Here is a 25,023-nt window from a genome sequence, read left to right on the forward strand (position 1 = left end):
CAGTACCTATAATAATAAGGATATCCCTGTGTACCAGCATTTATGCCATGTGGGGGTGGCTCTGTAGAGTCTCTGAGCCATATGCTCCTTTGTTGTCCTTTACTGTATATCTTATATTTATATTTACATCTTTTAAACACACACACACATATATAGTTTAAGTTTAGTAATAGTAACCAGCATTAATGGCTTCTCTCTCTCTCTCTCTCTCTCTCTCTCTCTCTATATATATATATATATATATATATATATATAAATATTATAATAGCCATTAATGCTGTTCCATAGACTTTTTCAGTTATACTAGTAAAAAAAAATTATATGCTGTTTTGGTTTGGAATGTGCATTATCTCCAAAATGTGGTAAAAATGGCAAGGAACAGAGGATAGTGACAAATAAGATACTGTATTTAAAGAGATTTGGTTGCAGAGAGACCAGTAACTGGGACAAAAAGAGCTTCTTATGAAGAAAAAAAGTAGGTCTGTATTTATTTATACAGTACTTGAAAGAATCAATATGCATCACATACAGGTGTTGGGTTTTTTGTTTGTTTTGTGTTTTGTTTAGCATCAATTTCTAATAAAGGAAGATGCATCTCTAGCATTAACCAGCAGGGCATAAAGCCAACAGCCTTCCCCAGTTCCATGTCCTTCAACAGCTGTATTTACACATTCTTTCAGTAATTGCAACATTTCCATTGTTGAAATCTGCCTACAAGGAAGATGTAATACTAATGTTAAAACGTTAATCTTATAATGAAATTATGCTGTTGGTAAAATAACTGGTTTCTCCTAACATGTGCATGATAAATGAAGATAAGCATAAAGTATACTGCTTTATTGTTAGAAGTATGCTGCCTGTATCAGGAATGCTATCTGCAATGCAAATAAAGTAAATATACACCAGAAATAGATTTATTTTACAAGGCCCAAACCCATGGGTGATAGTTAAAACAAGACTGACACCTTAAGAGCAACAACTCTTTATATGCATGAAACTGAGATTTAATAGTATTTCTTGGGGATCTAATGGGTTAAAATTCATACAAAAATATTCTAAAATACACTATTATAAATACAAGATAATATATAGAAAATCATAATCTTGGAAATCAAGTTTCCATAGAATTTAGGATCATCAGGGTTCCTTACTTTAAAAAATTACTTTTTTGATCACATTCAAGGCACAAGCAAATGCCCGGGCTGCGGTGTTAAAAGAACAGTTAGAACGAAAGAGAAAAGACGCATATGAAAGAGAGAGGAGAGCTTGGGAAGAACATGTAAGAAATGCTAACCTATTGGATGCTTTGTCTGTGCTTGCAAAATTTCTTTGTTAAAGCTTTAAACTAAGCGTTGCCTTGTACTGCACTGGGAATATGCAAATACTACTATGCAACTTAAGGAAAAACGTAGAGGGGGTGTTTTTTTTGGTCTTTTGGGAATCTGGTCACTGGATCTTCCTGGACAAAAAGTACTCTTAGGGAGTGTCTTGTCCTTGAGCAAGGCATAAGTGAAACAGTTTTCCTGAGTACTACTGCTTTAATTGCCTTTATTCCTCTCTTGGCATGTTTCATAATCCTCGGTGATTTGTCCTTTCAGCTTCCCTGGAACATATTTCAGGTGCTATTCAAATCATTTAATAGATTGTGTTTAGATGATGGGGTAAAGTATTCCTATACCCAGGACCCATAAATATTTGGCTTAACTTCTGTAATCATCACCTGTCCTCTTCCGAAGTACTTGAATGTGCAGAAAATGTGAGGGAAAGTAAAATTTTTTAGTTTTGTGCTTTATAAAGAGGCATCAAAAAAAGTTGTTTTTAAGCAACAATAGACTCCTAATTTCTATATGGTCTAGACTACAACACAAAGTAACAAAATGTTTTACTCTTCTAACTCAGTTTTTAGGAGGAGAGTGATTTCTGTGCTTGATAAAATTGACTTAACTATCACCCTTACCAAATAGTAGAAGTGGGATAGAATAAATTAAAAAGCTGAAAAGTATTTTAGTTTTTTAATTATAAAAATGAAGATCAATAATAGTTGGAAAGAATATGAAACTGTTCATTGAAGAAGAAATGAAAATATTTGTATCTGTATCTTTAAATTTTTTTGATATCTGATATTTCATTACTGTAGTACATATTGTGATTGTGATATATATTATTTGAATTATAACTATAGCTGGTGTCCAAAGGGATAAAAAATCCAGTGGGAGCTTCAGAATTAAGTCCTACACATAGTAAGCAGGAAGAAAGTTCTCCTACCAGATTAAAGCTCGGTTCACCACAAATCATCTCCATGACATCAGCTTTGAAGGAAGTGGGTGCGGTAAGTAATATCATTATTTGAAAGTAATAAGAAATAAAGTTTTGAATAAAAACTTTTCCTGCCACCCCACAATTTCTTATTGTCACCCCAAACCCACCTTTCCCCAATATTTAAGACTCCAGAATATTATTGGAAAATTATGATAAAATGGATCAAAACAAATTTGAACATATGCATATTGTTCATTCTACAAATGATATATTTCACAGCACTGATACCAAGCATGAAATACACACATATACTGTATATCTGCATGTCCATGAAAGATGATGTTCTGTCACAGTTTACAAGCTTTTTAAGAATTCATGGCTCTGTATCAAATAAGTACCATAAAATTAGCCTTCTGTTACATAAATTCAAGTTATCATTGTTGAATTTTAGATTATAAGTAATATATAATTTAATGTCAAAATATTAGTGGTACAATGTAATGGCAAACATGATCTTTTCCATTCTTATGGCTATTACTTAATGTACTTGATACACATTTTCAATCTGGATTTGTAGGATGAAAATGCAGCACTTGCCCTGGAAGCTTTAGGGGATATTAAACCTGATCTTCCTATTCATGTAAGTTTAATTATATGGGCTTTGTTCTTATATTTCAAAGTTTTTTTTGTAAGTTCACTATTATGTTGTATAAAATAACCTCTAATAAAAGCTTTGCTTGTATCCCAAACCATTCTTAAATCAGTGCCTTTACCTAAATTATTTTCAAAAAAATTCTGTTAAATTCTTTTTACAATCCTCCATTATTGCTTCTTTCTATAGCAACATTTTGTTTAGTTTCCATCTAAAAGAATTAGATTTTCTTCTATAAACCAAACTCACAGATTATGTCCGAAAAAGTCTTTGGTAATATCTCTACTTTAGAAACCTTAGTAGCCAAGTTCTTTGAAATCCAAATCATGTCTATTCTTGAAAAGGATCTATGTCTTTTAGAAAAGTAGGTATACTTTCTTGAATTGCCATTTTTCTGTCTCCATATATCAACCAGCCCTAAATTGTCCATCAAATCAAAGAATACTTTTGGTAATTTGCCTTGAGTGGTTTTAATATTTTTCTCAAGTTTATTTTTTGTAATAGATTATTTTTTCTGGTTTTAGAACAAGCGAGAAATACTCCGAAGGCTGAATCAAAATCTTAAAGCACAAGAAGATGTGAAAGAGAAAAGGGAGCCTGAAGACTTCTCTGAAATCCCTGTGGCTGATGAGAATCATCACCATCAAGAAGAAATATGTCCAATTTCAGCTGATCGCAAGAAATGGGAAACGGCACAGCTTGTAGTTCCACTAGCACAATTAACGATGGAAGAATCCCTCTCTCGAACAGAAGGTAAATTGCCTGTTTTAAATTTGCTTTTGCAATAACACGTAGATATTTATCCTCCCGTGTAATCTGTTGATACTTAATATAGATTGCATCTGTTTCACCAGAGGTATTGTGCAAATTTCATTGCATAATAGATTGGACATGAGGCAGTATTCAACAATGAGCTAATCTTCTCCCCACCTAAGAAAGAGAAAGATATGATCCAGATTTTTTGCCTTAGTTTAGGGCTCTTCTCTTCCTGTTCATTTTTAAACTTTGTACAAGAAAGTAAGCCTTTTTTATGTTTTTCCTTTACACTTTTGATGATTCTATTAACCTAACCTCTTAATTATTTGCTTTTTTAACCCTTGATTCCTGATTTTTTCCTGAGCTCTGTTCTGATTTTCCCTCATTCTCTAGCTTGCCATATGGCATTAATAAGAACAGAACCTAGTCTGCAAAACAAAAAGGTAAGAACAGCTGAACACAATGTGTTGTTGGAGCATCCAAAGGACCTGTGCATATTCAAACCTTCTGATGCTGATCTATGATTATAATAAACTTTAATTAACTAACTAGTTAAACCATCAGTTTCATCGCTTGGAAGTTGGCAGAGTTTTTTCTATTAATCTGTCCTATCTGTAGAACGTTCTGTCCAATCTTTCTCTGTGCTTAACTGTGATGGAGCTAAGAGAGGGGAGTTCAGTGTCAATGTGCTGAGGCAAAGAATCTGGATCACATGCTCTCTGCCTGAAAACAAGGTTGAATGCCTTGTTGCATGAAGTTAGAAAGAATTTTCATAATAAATGGTCAGTATTTTATTCTTCACTCTTTAAATTTTGTCCAGAGTCTCAATATTAAACATAGTTTTAGACTAACGCTGAACATATAAATATTAATGCTCTTCATTTTCAATGTTGAAGGTTGGTTTTCTCCCCAGATAACGTCTGTTCACTTTATTAAGTGTATGTGAAACATAAAGCTTGCTATGTCACTAAAACGTTTCCTTTCCCATTTGTCTTTTTTCAAAAAATGGAATAACAATTATTCTTAAATTCTATATAATTTTTTTGTCAGCTAGTACTAACCAGTGGAATATCTTTTTTAATAAAATTAGTTTGCATAAATAGAACTCATATTAATTTATACTAAATGAAATTAGTTTGGTTTGATATAAACACATTCACAGGCCACCATGCTCTCACTTTACTCATTTTAAGGATCTATTAAATTTCAAAAATAATGGAGAGTTTTATTCAGGATGGTTCTCTCAGCTTTCATTGAATGTACAGAACAAAATATCTTCCCAAATACTGTTTCTTAAAAATAAATTTTGGCTAATGTGTTACATTTTTCCTACAGCACAAACATTTGGAGAAGTTATTAAGCTAGAGGTTGCTGAACCCCAGCGAAAAGTTTGGGGTAATAGTTCCACTGATTCTGTATTGAAGATACTTGGGGAGGCTGAGTTACAGCTTCAGACTGATGTGATGGATAACTTAAATATTACCAATGGTAAGGATAAATTGAAGCTATCATTTGGAGTTTTGAAACTCATATGAGGCTTATGTTTTTGAATTTTTCATGAATTATAGTCAGCAGAATGTTGAACTGAATAGTAGCAACTCAGATTAGGGAACCTTTTTTTTTTTTTTTTTACTAAGAACCATTACCTAATACAGTGGTACCTTGGGTTACGACCACCTCTGTTAACGAACTTTTCAGGTTACGACCAGCTCCAGCCGCAAAAATTTACCTCAGTTTGCGAACTCCGCCTCAGGGTACGAACAGGATACGCGGCCATTTTCCCGCCCCTGACACGTGGTCCGCGGCCATTTTCCCGCCCCTGACACGTGGTCCGCGGCCATTTTTCCACCCGTGGTCTGCGGCCATTTTTCCGCCCGACACATGGTCTGCGGCCATTTTTCCGCCCCTGACACGTGGTCCGCGGCCATTTTCCGCCCCTGACACGTGGTCCGCGGCCATTTTTCTGCCCGACACGTGGTCCGCGACCATTTTCCGCCCCTGACACGTGGTCGTAGGGAGGGGGACTCTCCCTCCAAGCAATAGCCGCCTCCCTGTTCTCCACACCAGAACGGATTAACAGTAATTACATTGAACCTTATGGGGAAATTTCCTTCGGGTTGCGACCAATTCGGGCTGCGACCAGAGTCACGGAACGAATTAAGTTCGTAAACCGAGGTTCCACTGTACAGGGGTTTTCAAGCTTTTTCAAGCCATAGAACCTACTGTATTTATTTTTTTAAAATTCTTGGAATCTGATCAAGAGTAGTATAACTTCTGAATGGCAAGCCCTACCCTTCCACTATGACTTAGTGACTAAGGGAAAGAAAAAACTTTCTACAAGAAATTGGGGAGTGGGGTGTAAGCTTAGTCTCTTGCAGAGAGGTTTTTTTCCCCCCATTAGCCCTCCAGATTCCATTCAAATCTTTGGTTTCCATGGAACCCAATTTAAAAAATCCCAGCCTAATATGTATTTTATTTCTGTGTCTGGGTGATGTTGCAAGGTTATCTGGGTCTCCTTTTGGGCTGTAGACTTGATTAAAGTGGATAGGGTGTTATCTAACTTGTCCTCCGACATCTCTGGGCTGCATCTGTGCCACACCTTTGGAGCCAGCTGGATCTGGGAGATGTCAACCTCTTGCTGTAGGACTGGCCAATGCCTACAGCCTTGGAGGAGGCTATCATTGTGCCCTTTCCTTAAGAGCCCCTCCCTGTTCTGGCCAACTTTGGCAATTATTGCCCAGTTTAGAAAGGTGGTTGGGAACATAGTGAGAAAGCATTTGAATAACACCCTGTTAGATTGTTTATTATCAATGTTTTTGTTATGTTTCTTACTGTGGATGTTTTTATTGCTGACCTTTTATAAGCCACTGCAAGTCTGTATGGATTTGGTAGCGTACAAATAAATAAATTGCATTGGCTAAGCAGTATGATATACAGAGTTCGTACGATGTAGATAAATATCTTTACCGATTTCCAGGTGCCTACTTGACATAGTTTAAGAGATTGATATTGACCTTTAAAACTTTAAATGGCTTAGAGCAACCACCTTTCCAACCTTGAACCTACCTGGGTTCTTAGATAGCAGGAGAGGCCCTTTTGAAGATGTCCTTACTGCCAGAAGTTTAGCTGTCTAACAAGTGAGGGAGGGCACTTGTGTGGTTCCAGGGTATAGAATGCTCTCCCCAAAGAAATAGTGTGGCACCCAGCCTCCCAGCATTTAGGAAAATAGCAAAACTGCTGTTTTTCTCCAAGGTTTTAACTGGTAAAGTGATTTTAATTCCTTGATTTTAAATGAATGGATTTTATCAGTGTGTTCTAGATTTTTTGTTTTATTGTAAGCTGCCTTGGATGCTTGTACAAGCAGAAAGTTGTGATATACAGTAAATTTAATAATGATAATAATTTCTTGCTGTTCCAAAGGCTTAAATTCACAGAGAAAAACAGTACAGTGAAATTAGAGGAAAATATAGCTTTTGAAAAGGAAACTTGCTGTTAAATTTATTTTTAAACAGTAGTAGCTAGATCACAGTTTTAAGTTATACTTTTAATTCATTAAAGATGTTTATTTTTACTTAAAAATGACTTGAGAATTTCCTTTAAATTCCAAGGTGGGAAAAGCTCTGGATTTTGATACAATTACAGTTACAGTTTCTTAAGGTTTATAAAATAACATGGATTAGAAATGTTGTTTCTTAGTGTGATGAAAGTGGATTATAATGGGAGTAAAGTTTGATGGCTTAGCAAATGATTTGACATTGAGCAGAAAATAAGACAGTGATGTATGAAATTTCCTTTCTTGTTTGATGTATTTATGAGTAAATGTATAAGGAATACTTGTGATGTTAGAGGTGTATTAAATGAGGACATGAATGTATGTGTACCTTTATATGCAGATGATGCCATGTTGTTTGATGAGAACCTGAATGATTTATAGCAAATGTTAGATAGATTGTATGATGCAACAAGGAGCATGAATCTGAAAACTTAGGTATCAAAGATCAAAATAGTAGTATTTGATGGAGAAAAGTTGCTGATTACATATCATGGTAAAAAAACTGGATCAAATTTCTATACCTTAAAGAATGTTTATTAAAAATGAAAAATGTGCAGATGCTGGTAGTCAGGGAATGGATAGTTTGTGGTCTGTTGCAAGGAAGAAAATGGCTGTGTATAAGAGCATGCTTCTGCCCACTTTGCAATATGGGAGTTGAAGTTGGGTGAATAGGAGAGAAACATAAAAGTAAGCTGAATGCAATAGGAATAGGTTATATAGAAAGTGGACAGAACAAGAAGAGATAAGGTTAAGAATAAATGTATGCTCAATAAACATGGATTGAATACAAAAATAAGTGATCAAGGTGGCTAGGTTGTACGGAGAAAATAAATGAAGATCATATTGCAGAGCCAGTTTGGTGTAGTGGTTAAGGCATCAGGCTAGAAACTGGGAGACTGTGAGTTCTAATCCCAGCGCAGGCACAAAACCAGCTGGGTGACTTGGGCCAGTCACTTTCTCTCAGCCCTAGGAAGGAGCGAGTGGCAAACCACTTCCAAAAAACCTTGCCAAGAAAACTGCAGGGACTAGTCCAGGCAGTCTCCAGGTGTCAAAAACTGACTTGAAGGCACCCCCCCCCGCCCCATATTGCAGAACAGATTTATGCAGGAATAATGAAATGATTGAGAGAAAGAACAAAAATGTCCTGTAGTTGATAAGGTACTAAAAAGAGAAATTAGATGTTTAAAGGGCAAAAGGCCATGCATGAATTGATGTATGGAAGTCAGAAATAAAGATGGCTTGCAAAGATGAAAAGCTATAGTAAATAGTGTTGGTTTCCTTTCCTTTCTCTTGTCTCATCTATTTACATTCTTTGGCTTATTAGTTCTTATTCCTGCATTCCACATAATGTTGCTTACTCCAAAAGAAAACAGTGTGATGGGAACTTATGAATGGACTAGAAACATTTTTGCAGTGACCTGAAAAGAAAGATGCAAGTTCTTATTTTTTAGAGAAATCCACTATCTGTGAAGCAGTCTTCAAGTTTGGTCAGTCTGCTTTTTTTACCATTCATGTTTGCTGAAATGAATTCAGTAAGAAGTATGTTTAGAGCAATAAAGTGTTAATATTGTTATTTTTCTGTAGAAGCTCCAAAGAAAATTTTAACAGTAGGGAAGAGTGATGATACTAGAGCAGTAACTTCTGTTGAAGGAAAATCATCTGTTGAAGCTGATAATAACGAAAAGATGGCAACAGCCAGGCTTCATGGATCTGAGTTACCCCAGTTATCACCTAAACCTACTCTGATGGAAGGTCTGTCTTGCCAATTCCAAATTTAAGTATATTTAAACTTATTCCAATGAAGCAGAAAAAAATATATTAAAGAAGCTTGACATACATTTATTTATTTATTTATTTATTTATTTAACACATTTATATGGCCGCCCAACTCACACACAGTGACTCTGGGTGGCTTACAGAGTAAAATCCCCAGTACAAAAAACTCATTAACTCTACCTCCTGTGGTGACCAGAAACACAGTCAAAACAATCACTTGATTAGCTCCTTTTCAGCTTGGGGTCCCCAGGCCCCCTGAAAAAACCATATCTTCAGGGCCTTCCAGAACAACATCGGCGGGGGGGAGGCAATCTTATCTCAGAGGGAATAACATTCCACAGGGAGGGAGCCACCACGGAAAAGGCTCTTCGTGGTCCCATCAGATGTACTTCCCTCAATGATGGGACCCACAACATACCCAGCCTCCCTGCTCTGGTGGGCCAAATAAATGTAACTGGGGAAAGGCGGTCCTGCAAATACCCAGGCCCCAAGCCACGTAGGGCCTTAAAGGTGATAACCAGCACCTTGAACTGGACCTGGAAGCAAATCAACAACCGATGCAGCTCCTGCAAAAGGGAAATATGCACAAATCTGGACTTGTGCAGAACTATGTGGGCTGCTGCATTTTGAACCAACTGAAGCTTCCGAATACACTTCAAGGGCAGCCCCATGCAAAGCGTGTTACAATAGTCCAAGTGGGAGGTGACTAGGGTGTGGGTGACTGTGAGAAAAGGACGGTCCAGGAATGGGCACAACTGACACACAGCTCACAGTTGTGCAAAGGCCCTCCTGGCCACGACTGCCACCCACTTCTCAAGCGAGAGTTGTGAGTCCAGAAGAGCCCTCAGTTGTGCAGTGGGTCCATCTGGGGCAGTGCAATCGCAAAGATGGTAGTTTGCCCAGAACCAAGGAGCCCTGAATCCAAAGCCACTCCGTCTTGCCTTCGTTCAATTACTTGTATAAAACTTTGCAAGATACCTAACATCATTTACCCTAACCCTTTGGTTCTGATTGATTGTACAAGACCATTATATATATATATATTTTTTTTTCCCCTGAGTTTTGTCTTGTTTCTATTGTTCCTTGTTGTAAACTGCTCAGGGTCTCAGTGCATTGGGGCAGTTGACAAATGCTGTTAGTTAAATCAATCAGCCATAACTGAAATGTGTAAAGATAACACAGAGAAGAATTTTAGTAACATTTCATGTGGCATTTTTAATATGGTTTGACTGGTTGCCGCTTACTAGTAATGTTTTTGAATGCTATTGATCTCTGAGGATTAAAAGATTTTTAAATGATATTCATGTCTAATAGTTTCTGCCCTCCTGCTGAATTTGCTATGTGTAAACACCTTCAGAACAGCTAAAACTTCTTCCCACAGAATCAGATGGTTTGGAAGCAGAATTGCTAGTAGAAACCAAAAGAAACAAATGCCAAACAAATATATTTGCTGTTGCTGAAGTGTGGATTAATGAAGGAAAAGAAAAGGAAACAATGTAAGTCCCCCTTCTTTTATACTGCCTCAATTTGAAAATCAAATTTTGACAAGCTAACACTAAACTATTTACTTTTTTTTTCCTGGTTGTGATGCTTTTCCACAGATCACATGACCATACTGGTAATTATCACTATGATGACAACAAAGATCTTGCTACAGAAGATGGAATTCATAATAAAATACCAATCCATGATGAAACAGCAGTAGGTCAGCAACTGCAACTGTTTAAAGCAACAGACCCCCCTCCCGCCCATTTTTGGACTGATGAGCACATTTGGAAGTTTCAGAACATTTTGTGGGTGTAGCCACAAAACGAATGTTATTGGAGAATTTTCTTTTCACTAAATAGCTGGCATGCAGGGACATAGCTAGTCACAAAAGCACTAAGGATGTCTTGATTATCCTATTTGTCTTTGTCTTATTAGTGGGCAGGTGAACATTGGGCAGGAGTGATCTACCATTTTTATGTTCTAGAAACGTGTATGGGATTTATTTAACAGCCGAGGAATTCCTAGAAATGAAGATAATGTATTTTGCAGGATGTGAACTTCCCACTGATTGATTGATTGATTGATTGATTGATTGATTGATTGATTTGTATGCACATACATACACACATGCATGCACACAAGACACATTTAAAGTGTTCCTTCCTGCAGGGAATATGGTGGGCCATAAGATAGTTGTATATAAATATATTGGCATCCTTAGGTGCCACATTGGAGACCCCAGTCTTTAAATGTAAAATGGGACTGGATTAGATGTATCTGGAAATTTATTTACAGTATGTCCATTTATGTGGCCACCCATCTACAGCAACTCTAGGCAGCTAACAATATTAATACAATAAAAACAATCATAATAATATAATGGCAGATGAGAAAATAACATTTGCATGCCTAACAACCATTCCACATGCCCCTTTAATCTCCTGACCCCCATGCCTAGAAAACAACCATGTTTAAAGGCTTTTCAGAATACTAGCAGAATTGGGGCCAGCCGGATCCACCTTCTTTCTAGGTTGTTTTAGTGTAAATAGGAAACCTATGTAACAAAATCCACTGAAAATAACCCCTTTTAATCCCAATATGATTTAAGGAACAGAGCTGTCCTACCAAATGGCAGTAGATTGTTGCATTTAAATCTGATTCTGTCTAATCAAACACAAAGCTGTAGGAAGAAGAAAGTTCAGATGTCACAGAAGAAAGATCATGTGATAAGTGAAGAACTCTTTTCCTTTTGCCATTTATCCTCCTGAAAAATCTCTAATTTTCTTACACACAGGCTTTCACAGTCTGTAGAGACATGGAGAACAGTTACTTTTTACTGTTTAATTTCAATGAATTATGAATTAAGCATGAATTTCTAAAAATTAATTATAGATGATCTTACTACTGTAGTTAAAATGAAAACACTGCATTAAGACTTTGACAAGAAGGTGCTTAAACTACTAAAAGAGTTGTTTGTAAGACTCCTGTCTTTGTTTCATTGGTTTAGGACAGCAATTTGAAAGCAGTATTAGCCATTATAAATAAAAATGCAATAAATGCTATGTAAACAAAGTCTAGAATCTTTTACACAGGGTTGCTGATGATAGTAATTCTGAGGACAAGGAGAGAAAGAATCCAGTTGAACAGTCTTTTAGAATCGACATTACCTGCTTTCCTTCTTGTTGTATAGGTTGTCAGATGTAATAAACCCAAAACTTGATAACCAAACTCAGGACTGATAATTATTTGTCTTGAGCTGAGCAGCCATTCAGTAGTGCTGCAATAGAAGTGTTTCAATAGTGCAGTAGTAGAAGCAGTCAAGAATTAAAAAGAACCAGATCTGGTCTACCAGACTTCCTAACACTCCTTGGATAGATGAAATTTAATGACTTGAACATAAAATCACTGAACTTTACTGACTCAACATGAAAAACAAAATTGATGATTTCTGATAGGCAGGGAGTACTGATGTATTGTTTAATAACAAAATGTTCATGTTTTATTTTAATAATTCTAAAGTAATATCAAGCAGTATGAACGCCTGCTAAATATAAAATTCCTTCAAATTTCTGAATCATGTAGCTCTTTTAATTGATTAATTGCACTGTTAATATTGCATATGTAATTGTAAAATAATTTGATCTTTATCATACCAGAGACCAACAGCCCTGTACTGCCTGAACCCTTTTTTCAGAAGGTCCAGGAACATCAAGCAAGACTGGTAGCTTTTCCAGTTCTTTCAGCACAGTCTTCCTTTGAAGATTCCATTCCAACAAGGTCACGCTCTGTATCGCCAGAGAAGACAAAAGGCAAAAATTCAGTGTTGATAGGGCTTTCTACAGGTCTGTTTGATGCAAACAACCCAAAGGCAAGTGTTAAAAATCTTTATAACATTGCATATAGGCAATAGCCTCCACAAGATAAATCCTGTAACAGAAGTGAGCACATCTTATTTTATGGATTGACTGGTTAAGCCACATAAGCTACAGGTAGTCCTCACTTAACAATCACAATTGAGACCAGAATTTAGACTGCTAAGTGATGCAGTCATTAAGTGAATTATCACACGACCGCTTTGCTTAATGACCACAATCCTGGTTGCAGTCGTTAAGTGAATGCCCTGGTCATTAGGTGAAGCAACTTCCTACCAGCTTCCTGCAATCAAGTCAGTGGGGAAGCCGGCAGGAAGTTGCAAGCCCAGGCAGTGCCGGGTGGGGGAGGAAGTGAGGGGGTGCATGGGAGGGTCGGTGAGGGTGCACAGGGTACTGTGTGGGTTGGGTGTGCGAGGGCCTCAGAATTGCTTGGGTTCTCAGCTCCAAGAGAGGTTCTAAAGCCTTTCCACTCCGTGGCTGAAAATCCTCCTTGGCTGGAAATCCTGCTTGAATTTTGGCACGGAGCTTTTTCAGCCAGCCCCCAGAGATGAGAGGGAGTTTTCATGGCAGGTGGCAGCGGCTTGCAATTGCCAAGTGCCCTGCGATCATGTGATCATTTTCAATCTTCCCTGCCGGCTTCCCCAGAAAGTCAATGGGGAAGCCAGCAGGGAAGGTCACAAGCTACTGCTGCCTGCCAAGAAGACTCCCTCTCAACTCTGGGGGCTGGCTGAAAAAACTCTGTGCCAAAATTCTGCTTGGATTTTGTCACAGAGCTTTTTCAGCCAGCCCCCAGGGATGAGAGGGAGTGCTGCAAAAAAGGGGGGGAAAGGCTGCTTTTGGCTCTTTTCCCCTTCTTTGCAGCGCAAAGCCAGCCACATAGGGCCCAGCAGCTAGGCCGGGCGTGCCTTATCAGCAGTGGGAGCAAGATGACAGTGAAGGTCAGCTGGGGTGACAAACCACGGGGCAGCAGGGGGCCAAAAGGGCAGAGATGGTAAGGAGATAGGAAGGTGGGGGGAGTTGAAGTGCCCCTGTGGTCATAAATGCAGACGGGGTGCCAAGTGTCCAAATTTTTATCACGCGACTGCAGGGGGTACACAGGTCGTAAGCCCATTTTTTCAGCACTGTCATAGTTTTGAACAGTCACTGAACGAATGGTCGTTAAGTGAGGACTACCAATAATATAAAATTTTGGCTTCAGTTATTCTGTAAGCTTATGATGACCACGTTTGGGCAAGCACTGCTTCTCAGGTTGCTTGTACAGTACTGTGCAAAAGTTTTAGGCGGGTGTGAAAAAATGCTGTAAAGTAAGAATGCTTTCAAAAATATATATTGTAATTGTTTGTTTATCAATTTACAAAATGCAAAGTGAGAGAACAGAAGAAAAACCTAAATCAAATCAATATTTGGTGTGACTACCCTTTGGCTTCAAACCAGCATCAATTCTTACACTTGCACACTTTGTACACTTGCACAAAGTCAGGGATCTTGTAGGATTAGAGTCAGGTGTATGATTAACCAGTTATACCAAGCAGGTGCTAATGATCATCAATTTCATATGTAGGTTGAAACACAGTCATTAACTGAAACAGAAACAGCTGTGTAGGAGACTTAAAACTGGGTGAGGAACAGCCAAACTCTGCTATTAAGGTGAGGTTGTGGAAGACAGTTTCATGTCACAGGTCATACATCATGGCAAGACTGAGCACAGCAACAAGACACAAGGTAGTTATACTGCATCAGCAAGATCTCTCCTAGGCAAAAATTCCAAAGCAGACTGGGGTTTCAAGATGTGCTGTTCAAGCTCTTTTGAAGAAGCACAAAGAAATGGGCAACCTTGAGGACCGTAGATGCAGTGGTCGGCCAAGGAAACTTAATGCAGCAGATGAAAGACACATCATGCTTACTTCCCTTCGACACTGGAAGATGTCCAGCAGTGCCATCAGCATAGAACTGGCGGAAACCAGTGGGACCTGGGTACACCCATCTACTGTCCAGAGAAGTCTGGCCAGAAGTGGTCTTCATGGAAGAATTGTGGCCAAAAAGCCATACCTCCGATGTGGAAACAAGGCTAAGCAACTCAACTATGCATGGAAACATAGGAACTGGGGTGCAGAAAAATGGCAGCAGGTGCTCTGGACTCTGGATGAATCAAAATTTTAATATTTGGCTGTAGCAGGAGGCAGTTTGTTCACTGAAGGGCTGGAGAGCGGTACAATCATGAGTGTCTGCAGGCAACAGTGAAGCATGGTGGAGGTTCCTTGCAAGTTTGGGGCTGCATTTCTGCAAATGGAGTTGGAGTTTTGGTCAGGATCAGTGGTGTCCTCAATACTGAGGAATACAGGCAGATACTTATCCATCATGCCATATCATCAGGGTGTGTGATTGGCCCCAAATTTATTCTGCAGCAGGACAACAACCCCAAACATACAGCCAATGTTATTAAGAACTATCTTCAGCGTAAAGAAGAACAAGGAGTCCTGGAAGTGATGGTTTGGCCCCCACAGAGCCCTGATCTCAACATCATCAAGTCTGTCTGGGATTACATGAAGAGACAGAAGGATTTGAGGCAGCCTACATCTACAGGAGATCTATGGTTCTCCAAGATGTTTGGAGCAACCTACCTGCCGAGTTCCTTCAAAAACTGTGTGCAAGTGTACCTAGAAGAATTGATGCTGTTTTGAAGGCAAAAGGTGGTCACACCAAATATTGATTTGATTTGGATTTCTCTTCTGTTCGCTTACTTTGCATTTCATAAATTGATAAACGTAAACAAATACAACATATATTTTTGAAAGCATTCTTACTTTACAGCATTTTTTCACACTAGCCTAAAACTTTTGCACAGTACTGTATATGTATGGATCTGTTTGGATGTAGTTCTCCTAAATGCTTATGAAATTATTACATCTGACAACGTATACAAGAATTACACACTAAAGTCTTCATTTTTTAAAAAAATGTAGACATTTTGTAATGTTGGAAATAGATGGCAGTTCTTGGAAGTGATAGCTGAAATAGAAATTTTATTTAAGAATTTAAAAGTTGTGAAAAAGTTGTATTAATGTTTATTATATGATAAACAGTTTATTACATTATACATTGTTTTAAACTTTTGTTACATGAGAAAAATTCAGTTTTCCCATGAAAACTAATATAATTTAACCTATTCTGTCACCTTTTCCTAATTTCTTCCTACTGCCTAATAAAAAGTTGCTTCATACTTAGAGAAATAAAAATAGGTTAAGATAAATTTACTTTGTTATCATACTTTTCTATTCAAATTTTGATTGACTGTGCTATCTTCATATAAGCTTTGTTTTTTGATTTAAGCTATTCATGTAATGCATTATTTCTTTTCAGCTGCTGAGGACCTGTTCACTTCCAGATCTTTCAAAATTATATAGAACATTAGTTGATGTTCCCAGTGTTGCTGATATACAGAATCAAGAGAATCTTGAAATTGATGATGTGGAAGATGAGCCAATTAAAGAACATTCAGATTCTGAAGAAATGTGAGCTATCCTATCTCACTAAAAGTACTTAGACAATGTGGTTGCCTAGATCTTCATAAGGAATTAAAATAAATATCTTAATAATATTAATATAGGGTAAACTTTAAAAGCAGGGTTGTTTGTTATCCCAGTTTGGTACTCTTCAAAAGTACTGGGGCTGCAGCTTCCAGAGCTCCTGACTAGCATGCTCAATGCCTCTGCTGGCTGGGAGTTCGGTCCCCAGTACATTTGAGGGGACCAGCTTGGAGATGTCTAGGATATGCTGTGGCATGTTGGTATCTTTTGTCAGGAAGGGAAAACAAGTTCAGAACATATTTTGAACAGTAATAAAAATACAAAAATAAAAAAAATCTGTAACTATTTTCTATTTCTGTAGAGTGCATTAAGTACTAATGTACCTGATGGCAATTGTTCATTACTTTAGTTGCAGAATACTTTAACATGTTTTATTGGCGGAATGGGAATGTGGTAATCACAGAAGGGTGATTACCAGAACAGTGGCTGGAAAAGGAAATCGAGTGTCCGTTGCTCCAGGACACATTCTGGAGCTAAGCACAAATGGTTCTGAGAAACAGAATGTCTACCGGCTAATAGATTGTGAGATTACTATCTAAGTTTACATTTATGCACTTTGTCATCTTCCTTCGCAATGGTAGCAGAACTGGCTGAGCTTGTGGAGTAGAAGTCTGGAGGTCTTGACCCCCCCTCCCCCCCAAGCCTTCTAGGTCTTCATACCCTGGACCCACTTTCTCTTTAGGATAGTGGCTTAGTAGTTCTTGCTGCCACCCATCTTCCAAAAGTCTCCTCACATGGTATCCATCCCCTAACAATTGTGTGTGAGAGAGCTAGGGCTCTCAGAACCTATGCTGTCTTTCTGGTGATTAAAAGGTAAACTTTATATATTAAAATGTCAACATGCCCTGTTGAGGTAGGTAAATACAGACCTATTCCAATCAAAACAGCAACTTTAAAAGAGCATTTAAGAAAGAAATCACACACACACACACACACACACACACACACACACACACGCTTTAGGCAGAACTTAATACGGTACTGGTCTGCTACAAGTTTTAAAAAAAATACTGTCGAGAAATTGGAGTGGGATTTCAGTTTATTCCAAACCACGAAAAAATCTAAAGAGAAATTATTTCCTCTGGCACAATCTGGGATATGCATAAAAGTACAGATAATTATTGAGCCAGCACAGATAAATAAAAGATAGAAAATGAGGGTTTTATACAACACACAGAAGCAAAAAAAATCATCTGAACTTAACCCAACAGCTGGTTAAAACATATTGATTTATTTCTATAGAAATAGTACTTTTTCTTGAGTTCCACTACTTCCTTTTACCTGGACTTCTCTGTTTTTCCTGGAAATTCCAATCTTTAATCTGAGGCTTTGGGAAACAATGTTAATCTCCTCTTTTCTCAGCTTCAGTCCAGCAACAATTTCTTAATTTCCTCCTCAGCTTCTGCTCAATGTTTAAAATGATTCAGATTTTGTTTCTCAAAGACAGAGCAGTGTACCTTTTGTATATGTCAGAAGCCACCTTTATTCAGGAGATGTATATTTAAACTAAGACACTGGTTAGCATGCAAGCTGATGTCAGGTAGCAGTTGTGAATGTGAGGGTTTGCAACCCACATTCTCACCACAGTAGTATATCCAGTTGCCCAGTTATTTGTGGATTTCTTGGCTTATAAAGCAGTATTCAAATATTCAGAACTTGTATCTTGCTACAGCTTCAAACTAGTATCCTTTCTCCTTTGTCTCAGTGGCTGCATACCATTTTTGTTTGGTAGAAGCTAATTATTTTATTCATGGAGAGAATAATCACCAATTCCTAATCAAATCTTATTTTCTTAAGTTCTTCTTGCAAAATGGTTGAGGCAATTCAAATTTAGGATTTGGGATTTTCCATTCATTATCCTAGCCGCAGTCTCTGTCCTGAAACAGGAACTTGTTTGCTAATGTATATCTTAAATAAAAAAATCTCTCTTCCTGTTGCTCTCTGCTAAGGCCTGTCTGTTATGACAGTGAGACAAAGAACCAAGTTTTCAGTTACACCTCCCTATAAACTGGTAAAGGGAAGACAACTAAGACTATATTGGCTTCTCTTTGCCAGTCTAACTAACTTGCACTTCCTATTATCGGATTTGAATGTGAAAATGGTTTTATTTCTTAAGTAAAGAACCTCAACAGTTTGAGTATATAAGGCTGGAGTTAAAAGGGATAAATGGAACAGAAATTATTTGTAAAACGTTCAGTTGTCATCTCAGCATAACTAAGGTCCAATTCATGTGATACATTTCAATCTATAGTATATTTACTTCTACAAAACTACTCACTTTAGCAAGATCCAAAATTCAATTTATGCATGAGTTGATTACTAGTATTTCCCATACCTGTTTAATGCTCCTAATGCAAAGTGATACTTTTGTGATCATTATCCACATGATCAGAGAACAAGGGAGTCATTTGCAGATCATGACAAAAGTCCATAGAGGAGTGATTTTAGTGAAGCAACTACATGACAGGATAACTATATAGCACAGTCTTTATTATACCTTTATGGTCTGTGATCAGCATTATTCAGTTTTAGCTTCAACATTTCTGAAGAACTCATTCTTTTGATTAAAGTAATAGCCCCCCCCCCAAATGTGTTACAGTATTTTCGGGGAGACTGATTCAGATTTGCAAGAGCTTCAGGCATCAATGGAACAGTTACTTCGAGAGCAACCCAGTGATGAATTTAGTGAAGAGGAAGAAACAACATTAAAAGCTGAATGCCTAGGAAATGATACAGAGATGGAGGAGGATGGCACCAATTTCAGTAGCGAAAATGCTCTTAATGAAGAGTGGCATTCAGGTATACTTCAATTCTGTAGTTGTTCTAATAGAAAGATAAGTCTGAAAGTTTGTGAGTCAGAATTAGTCTTCAGCTCATATGATGTTTAAACCGAGATAACCTCTGCAGCCTAGAAGGACAAATCATTAGGACAAGTTACACATGTATCCTTTTATTAATCAAATTGAATTACTAGGTGAGCATTTTATTCAGCATTAACTGAACTAATAGGTAGCTTGAGATTGAACTGTTGTGGTCCATGTAATAATTGCAAAGAGACCATTAAAAAGAGAACAGTGTTGTACTCTAATATAGATTGCACATTACTACAGGTGCGAACAGGAATGTTCCTAAAGTAGATCAAACTGAAGCTCTGTCTAGTGTACAACTGCATTCTTAGGACTAACTTGCCAGCATCCTTCAAAACTCTTTCTAATTTTGCAGCACAACAGTTTCCAGGTAGAGGATATCTTTGTACATTTGATGTTGAGATTTGTGCAAAGTGTGGAAGTTGTTGAAGGTGTGCATAGTGTTATATTTAATTGGATATACAAAGTTCTTAGATATATGGCAAACCTTTTTGAAGCTTTTTTCATTAACATAATGGGAAACATTTATTTTCAGTTGGTTAGAACCTGTCTCAAGTACTGTGTCAAGTTCTGAACATGACACTTTAAAAACAATTCAGAAAAATTGCTGTAGACTCAAAGAAGATGAAAAACTAAATCTTATGAAGAGAGTTGGAAGGAACTGAATGTGTTTAGCTACAAGGGTGGAAATGCTAGCATCCTTCAGATACCTGAAAAGATGTTGCAAGTAATTCAAAACTTGTTCTTTCTCATTCCAAGTACAGGGCATGGAATAATGGATTTAAGTTACAAGAAGCTAGATTTTGATTGAATGTTAGAATAAACTTCTTAACAGCATTCAAATTATCCAAAGCTGGTGGGTACTCTTAATTGGATGAGTTCAAGCAGAAGGTAGACAGCTTTAGGATGCTTTAATTTATGCCTCCGGGGACTTTTTCTAATCTATGATTCTAATATTGTACTATTCCATACTTTCAGTAATGCTTTTAAGCACTGAGTGAGCCTTTAATATTATTTTGCCACTGCCATAGGGATAACTTATCTTTGTTGCTATGTCACCAGAATTCCATTGTGCGGTTAAATGGGAATTAGCTTGATATAATCAGCTGAAAAAGATCTGATGAAATTCAAGGCAGCACAGCCTTCAGAATATTGCTTACAATACATTTTTACCAACTTGTAGATTAAAAAAAAAGTTTTTGTCTTGTTCCAGTCTTTATAGTAATTAATGATTGGTTGCAATCAATGTTAGATATACAGAAATGAGAACTTGATGTGAATTAACTAATACTTAATAGGATGCAGATGTGAATTGGTTTGGTTTGGTTTTTTTTCTTTTTAAGGTTACATGCTGCTTGGGTTTGTGTACATCTTCATTTTTTTTAAAACTGGAGGTTCATGTGGATGTTGTTCTTGAATTTCAGATTTTTTTTCCTGAGGAATGTTTCTGTGCATGCACAAGATCCCCGTTGCTATTTTTTTTAGCCTACTTTGGTACATTGTAGTCTAAACTTGATAATTTTAACAATATCTGTAAATGCAGTAGAAGTGAATTGTAATTACTTCTTAAAAATACCTAAATTTAAACCAGTTTATACTGATTTAAATGAGATGATAGATCTTCAGATTGTATTGTTCCAAGACAGAGTTGTGGCTACTTTGGCACTTTGATATGTAGCCATTTTATTTTAGTATCTGTTACGTTTGCATATGGTCATATGAATCTATGGAACATTCACAATAAATTTCGAGTGTGAATATGACAACTTCAAAATTTAGACTTGAAGTGGCAAAGAGACCAAATAAGTATTGCTACAATAAAAATAGGAATACTAAAATGCTTTCTTACATCTCTTCATAGACAATAGTGATGGTGATAATGCCAGTGAATGTGAGGAATATAACAGTGTGTTCAATCATCTAGAAGAGCTGAGATGTAACCTGGAGAAAGAAATAGGCTTTGAAAAATTCATCAAAGTTTATGAGGAAATAAAGGTTTGTAGAATGTTTAATGTGAAGAAAATGGAAGGAAATTATCATCTATTAATAATGACACACACACCCTTACAGTATGAGAACTGTTTTAATAAAATTAAGCTAATGTAGTTATTTGTCAAATCAGCTTGACACACAGTTTCTGAGAGATGCTGTAAGTAATCCATTGTGTTCAGGAGCTGGAGGCCCATCTTTGCTGATCCTTGATATTTCTTCTGGGTGGTAGAGTCTCCTGTATGTCTTCTATTAATTATTTTCTGAATAGCATGTCATAGGGACAGTCCTCCATCACTGCTAACTTCTATTCCCCTTCCCAGCTTTTCCACTGAAAAGATAATTCAGTTTCTGCTTAGACTTCAGCAAAAAGTATTTGCAGTCATGGTGCCTTGTTGGACCTGGATGAGGAAGGTGTGTGAGCTTAAACATTTTATTTAAATAGCACATTTCTACACCTTGTTTTCTAGGCTATACATGAAGATGAAGACGAGAGCATTGATATTTGTTCAACAATAGTTCAAAATATTTTAGGAAATGAACATAAACATCAGTATGCTAAAATTCTCCATTTAGTAATGGCAGATGGAGCATACCAGGAAGGTAAAGTATCTGACAAGTATATGTTTTCAGCATTATTTTTCTGCTGGCTGGCTATTCATGCTTAGCTAGTTATTCGGTACAACGGTCTGTCTTTGTTGCACAACTGTTGTTTTGATATACACTAAAAAGTTGTATATTTTTGCTAGTAAATGTTAAAGTAAATGCTTCTTTAATCTTTTGAAAGTTGCCAACATCCTGCTAATATGAATTTTGCTACTTGACAAAGCATAATAGGATTCTATCCAGTGGTAATATCCTCAGCTTGGGTTTGCCCATTCCTTGGACAGAACAAATTCCAATTTGTCATACTGCAGTTTGCAGTTGTACATACCTCTATTTAATATTTTTAATGGAAATCTTATTAGATATATTCATACTGCAGAAAGTAAATATGCTAAAATATACACTGTTTTGTGTATTTATGTGTATTGACTTGGCGCAGTGTTAATGCTGATCTTGATATTTTTGCCTGTTAAAAGTTCCTGTTAAAAAACCAGGCTATTACTGGTTCCTGAGACTCATAACTATCATGAAACAACCTTACAGCTGCCTAATATTTAATGCTAATTGAGTTTGTACTGTTTCTAATATCTTTGTCAAATCTAATTTAAAGTCTAATCATGGTTATCATTAAATTGATGCAGATCTTATACTGCACCATGGTTAGCTTCTAAAACAGAGATGGAAGATTGCAGAAGTGAAGGGGGAAAGGTACATGATTCTGCTACAAACTAAGTACTAGTCTCCTGATTGTTACTTAAATATTATATTTGTACCATACTATTTCTTAGAATTAGCTTTCTCTTCACATAAGTGAAGTATATGTCTCTAAAATTTTAACATAATAAAGCAACACCAATCATAGTAGTGTATCCTTCAAAATTAAACTGAGAGAGCTTTAACTGTAGTATAAAAATAGGAGATTTGTACGATCTATATTATACTAATATACTGCATTATTAGTACTCTTTTCATTATTTCTTAGAGGGGAGGTGTTTGCTGTCTTTTAGAGGGAATAAGAGTTTTGAAAGTGTGCTTGCTAAACTGTTTTCCTCATAATTAAACATTTTAAAATCTTTCTTTGCAGACAATGATGAATAACACGCTTTGGTGACATTCTAAGCAAAATGCAGCTGTATGGGTTTTTATTCTGTAATAACAAACCGTACAACAAAAATAACAGTTTATTGGGACAGACTTAAAATCTTGTTGATTGCATGAAGAAAATGGAAAAATATGGCTCTTTTCAGCATTATAGATATCTGTTGATATATAGCTTCATTCCTTCAGTAATACATTGAAGGCTGTGTTCCATTTAAAATGAATAGCAAGGAATAGAAAGGCTGACTCAAAAATAATTTACTGTTTGAAAGTATCATGTATGAATAAGCTCATGATTTAGTAACTATTATTGTTTTTTTTTCTTTTTACCTAAGCAGTAAAAAGGAACAAACAAAACTGGGAATATATTTTTGTGTTCCTAACAACCTTGTTTAAAACAATCTTGACTGCTATTGCTGGAATTTTTAAATATGACTGTTTTCTCTTCAGGATGACCATTTTTCATTAACACTACTTGATCTTAAGTGCACACTATACGGAAGCAATTTCCCTGAAATTAGTGGAACATTTTACATGTATTTAATATAAACATGTCTAAATACTATATTTTTTTTGGATTTTGCTGCAGAATGTGTATGTAATAAAAATATTTACAATTCTCAGTATTTATGTCCTAATCAGTTTACCATTTTTTCTTTGAAATCCTTCGACTCATTTTCAGTACTATTTTTGTCAGCTAGCAGCAATAGAAAGACTACAATTTTCCACTGAAAATAGAAGGAGCTTTCAATGTAAAGGTTTCTTGTTGGAGTACTATGTACTCAGCTAAGTGTGCTGCTTTTTTTGCTTGCCTGTAACAAGGCCATCCTAGCAGAAACATGCAATATTGCTGTTGTTTTGAAAGTTAGATGTATGTTTTGCAGGTGGTTGTCTAAAGGGAAGAAGCTGAATTTTATTTTCACTGCTTCTCACTGAAAAGAAATTCTTCAGTGGGAGGAGAGAGAAGTTCTGTGACATGATGAATCAAAGCATTTCTAGTGTGTAACAGATAATACTGATCAGCTATATAACAAGGTTTTATGTTGAAAATATAATTCTGTATTTCCTGCCTAATAATGGAAAGTGGAACGTACATAAGCAAACTTACAATTATAATTTTAAAGTAGTGTTATTTCTAACCATATGAAATAAATATTTGAGGGGTTTTTTGTGTGATAGTTTGGATTTTCTTGATTTATGCAGCTAATGAATTCCCATGTTTATATTGCAGGAAAAAGAAACAAAATTAAAACAATATTTATATTTTGTATTTTAAACCAAAATTTAATTTACACACCAGGCAATTATGGGAAGACATTTACATATATTTTATGAAAATAAATATAGGCTCCAAATGGCAAAGAGCAAGAAGCTTCCTTGCTAACTCTGTAATAGTAGATGAGGTAGAATTGCTTCCCATGGAATATCCTGCTCCATATAGGAGGAACAAAATGCATGAAGATACAGGAATTGCTGGAAGGAAACATTTGGACTGGCCTTCTAAGCTGTTAAATAGAAAAGAAAATTTAAAAGGTTTTGTATATAGTTTTGTCTTCAGGGTAATCTGTCAGATATGCCTCCCTGCAGTTTTAAGAGGTTCAAAAATTAGCTTATTCTCCATTTGAAAGTTATGTAAATAAATTCTCATTCAAATAGAGGACTGAGTACAATTGATACTAAGCCCCAAAACTAGAATGTTATTAGTTTTCTGTGGGTAGTACAAAATTATATACAGATTGGCTTTCTAATTAACTGACTACATGAACAGATGTGGAACTTCTGTATTTGTTGTCCAAGGTATTTATTTGATAGTTGATATTTACAAGGGAGGAAAACATTAAACAATTTACAGACAACAACTTATACAATCTTTATTGTTAGTTGCTGAGCCCCTTAGTGGAGAATAAATTGTGGCTGTTATTGAACACTATGCATGCATGTGTCTTTTTACTGCATAATTTTCCCTAATCATAAATATGTAGTAAAAAAATTTCAAGAAGAAGAAAATATAGAAATTCTG

The 25,023-nt window shown here is 36.5% G+C and overlaps 1 protein-coding gene across 12 annotated transcripts in view; it reads left to right on the top strand.

Moving 5' to 3' along the window:
• NEK1 (NIMA related kinase 1) overlaps nt 1-24,412 on the top strand; it is a 53,202-nt gene extending 28,790 nt beyond the window's left edge. For 8 of the 12 annotated variants that reach the window (XM_088132423.1, XM_088132375.1, XM_088132430.1 and 5 more), the window contains 13 exons: nt 1,184-1,279; nt 2,183-2,329; nt 2,837-2,899; nt 3,436-3,664; nt 5,003-5,155; nt 8,805-8,972; nt 10,378-10,492; nt 10,598-10,701; nt 12,641-12,852; nt 16,217-16,368; nt 19,043-19,242; nt 21,172-21,305; nt 21,770-22,983. In XM_088132423.1, coding sequence (XP_087988549.1) covers nt 1,184-1,279; nt 2,183-2,329; nt 2,837-2,899; nt 3,436-3,664; nt 5,003-5,155; nt 8,805-8,972; nt 10,378-10,492; nt 10,598-10,701; nt 12,641-12,852; nt 16,217-16,368; nt 19,043-19,242; nt 21,172-21,305; nt 21,770-21,967 — 1,971 coding nt within the window. In that variant the 3' untranslated portion in view covers nt 21,968-22,983. The other 4 variants (XM_007429823.4, XR_015794477.1, XM_088132433.1 and 1 more) reach the window with 4 other exon arrangements.
• The last annotated feature ends 611 nt before the right edge of the window (nt 24,413-25,023 follow it).

This window comes from Python bivittatus, unplaced genomic scaffold (assembly GCF_059951505.1).
Source record: "Python bivittatus isolate LINGU-HERP-01145 unplaced genomic scaffold, Pbiv_v1 ctg000070_np1212, whole genome shotgun sequence".
Classification (NCBI taxonomy): Eukaryota; Metazoa; Chordata; class Lepidosauria; order Squamata; family Pythonidae; genus Python; species Python bivittatus.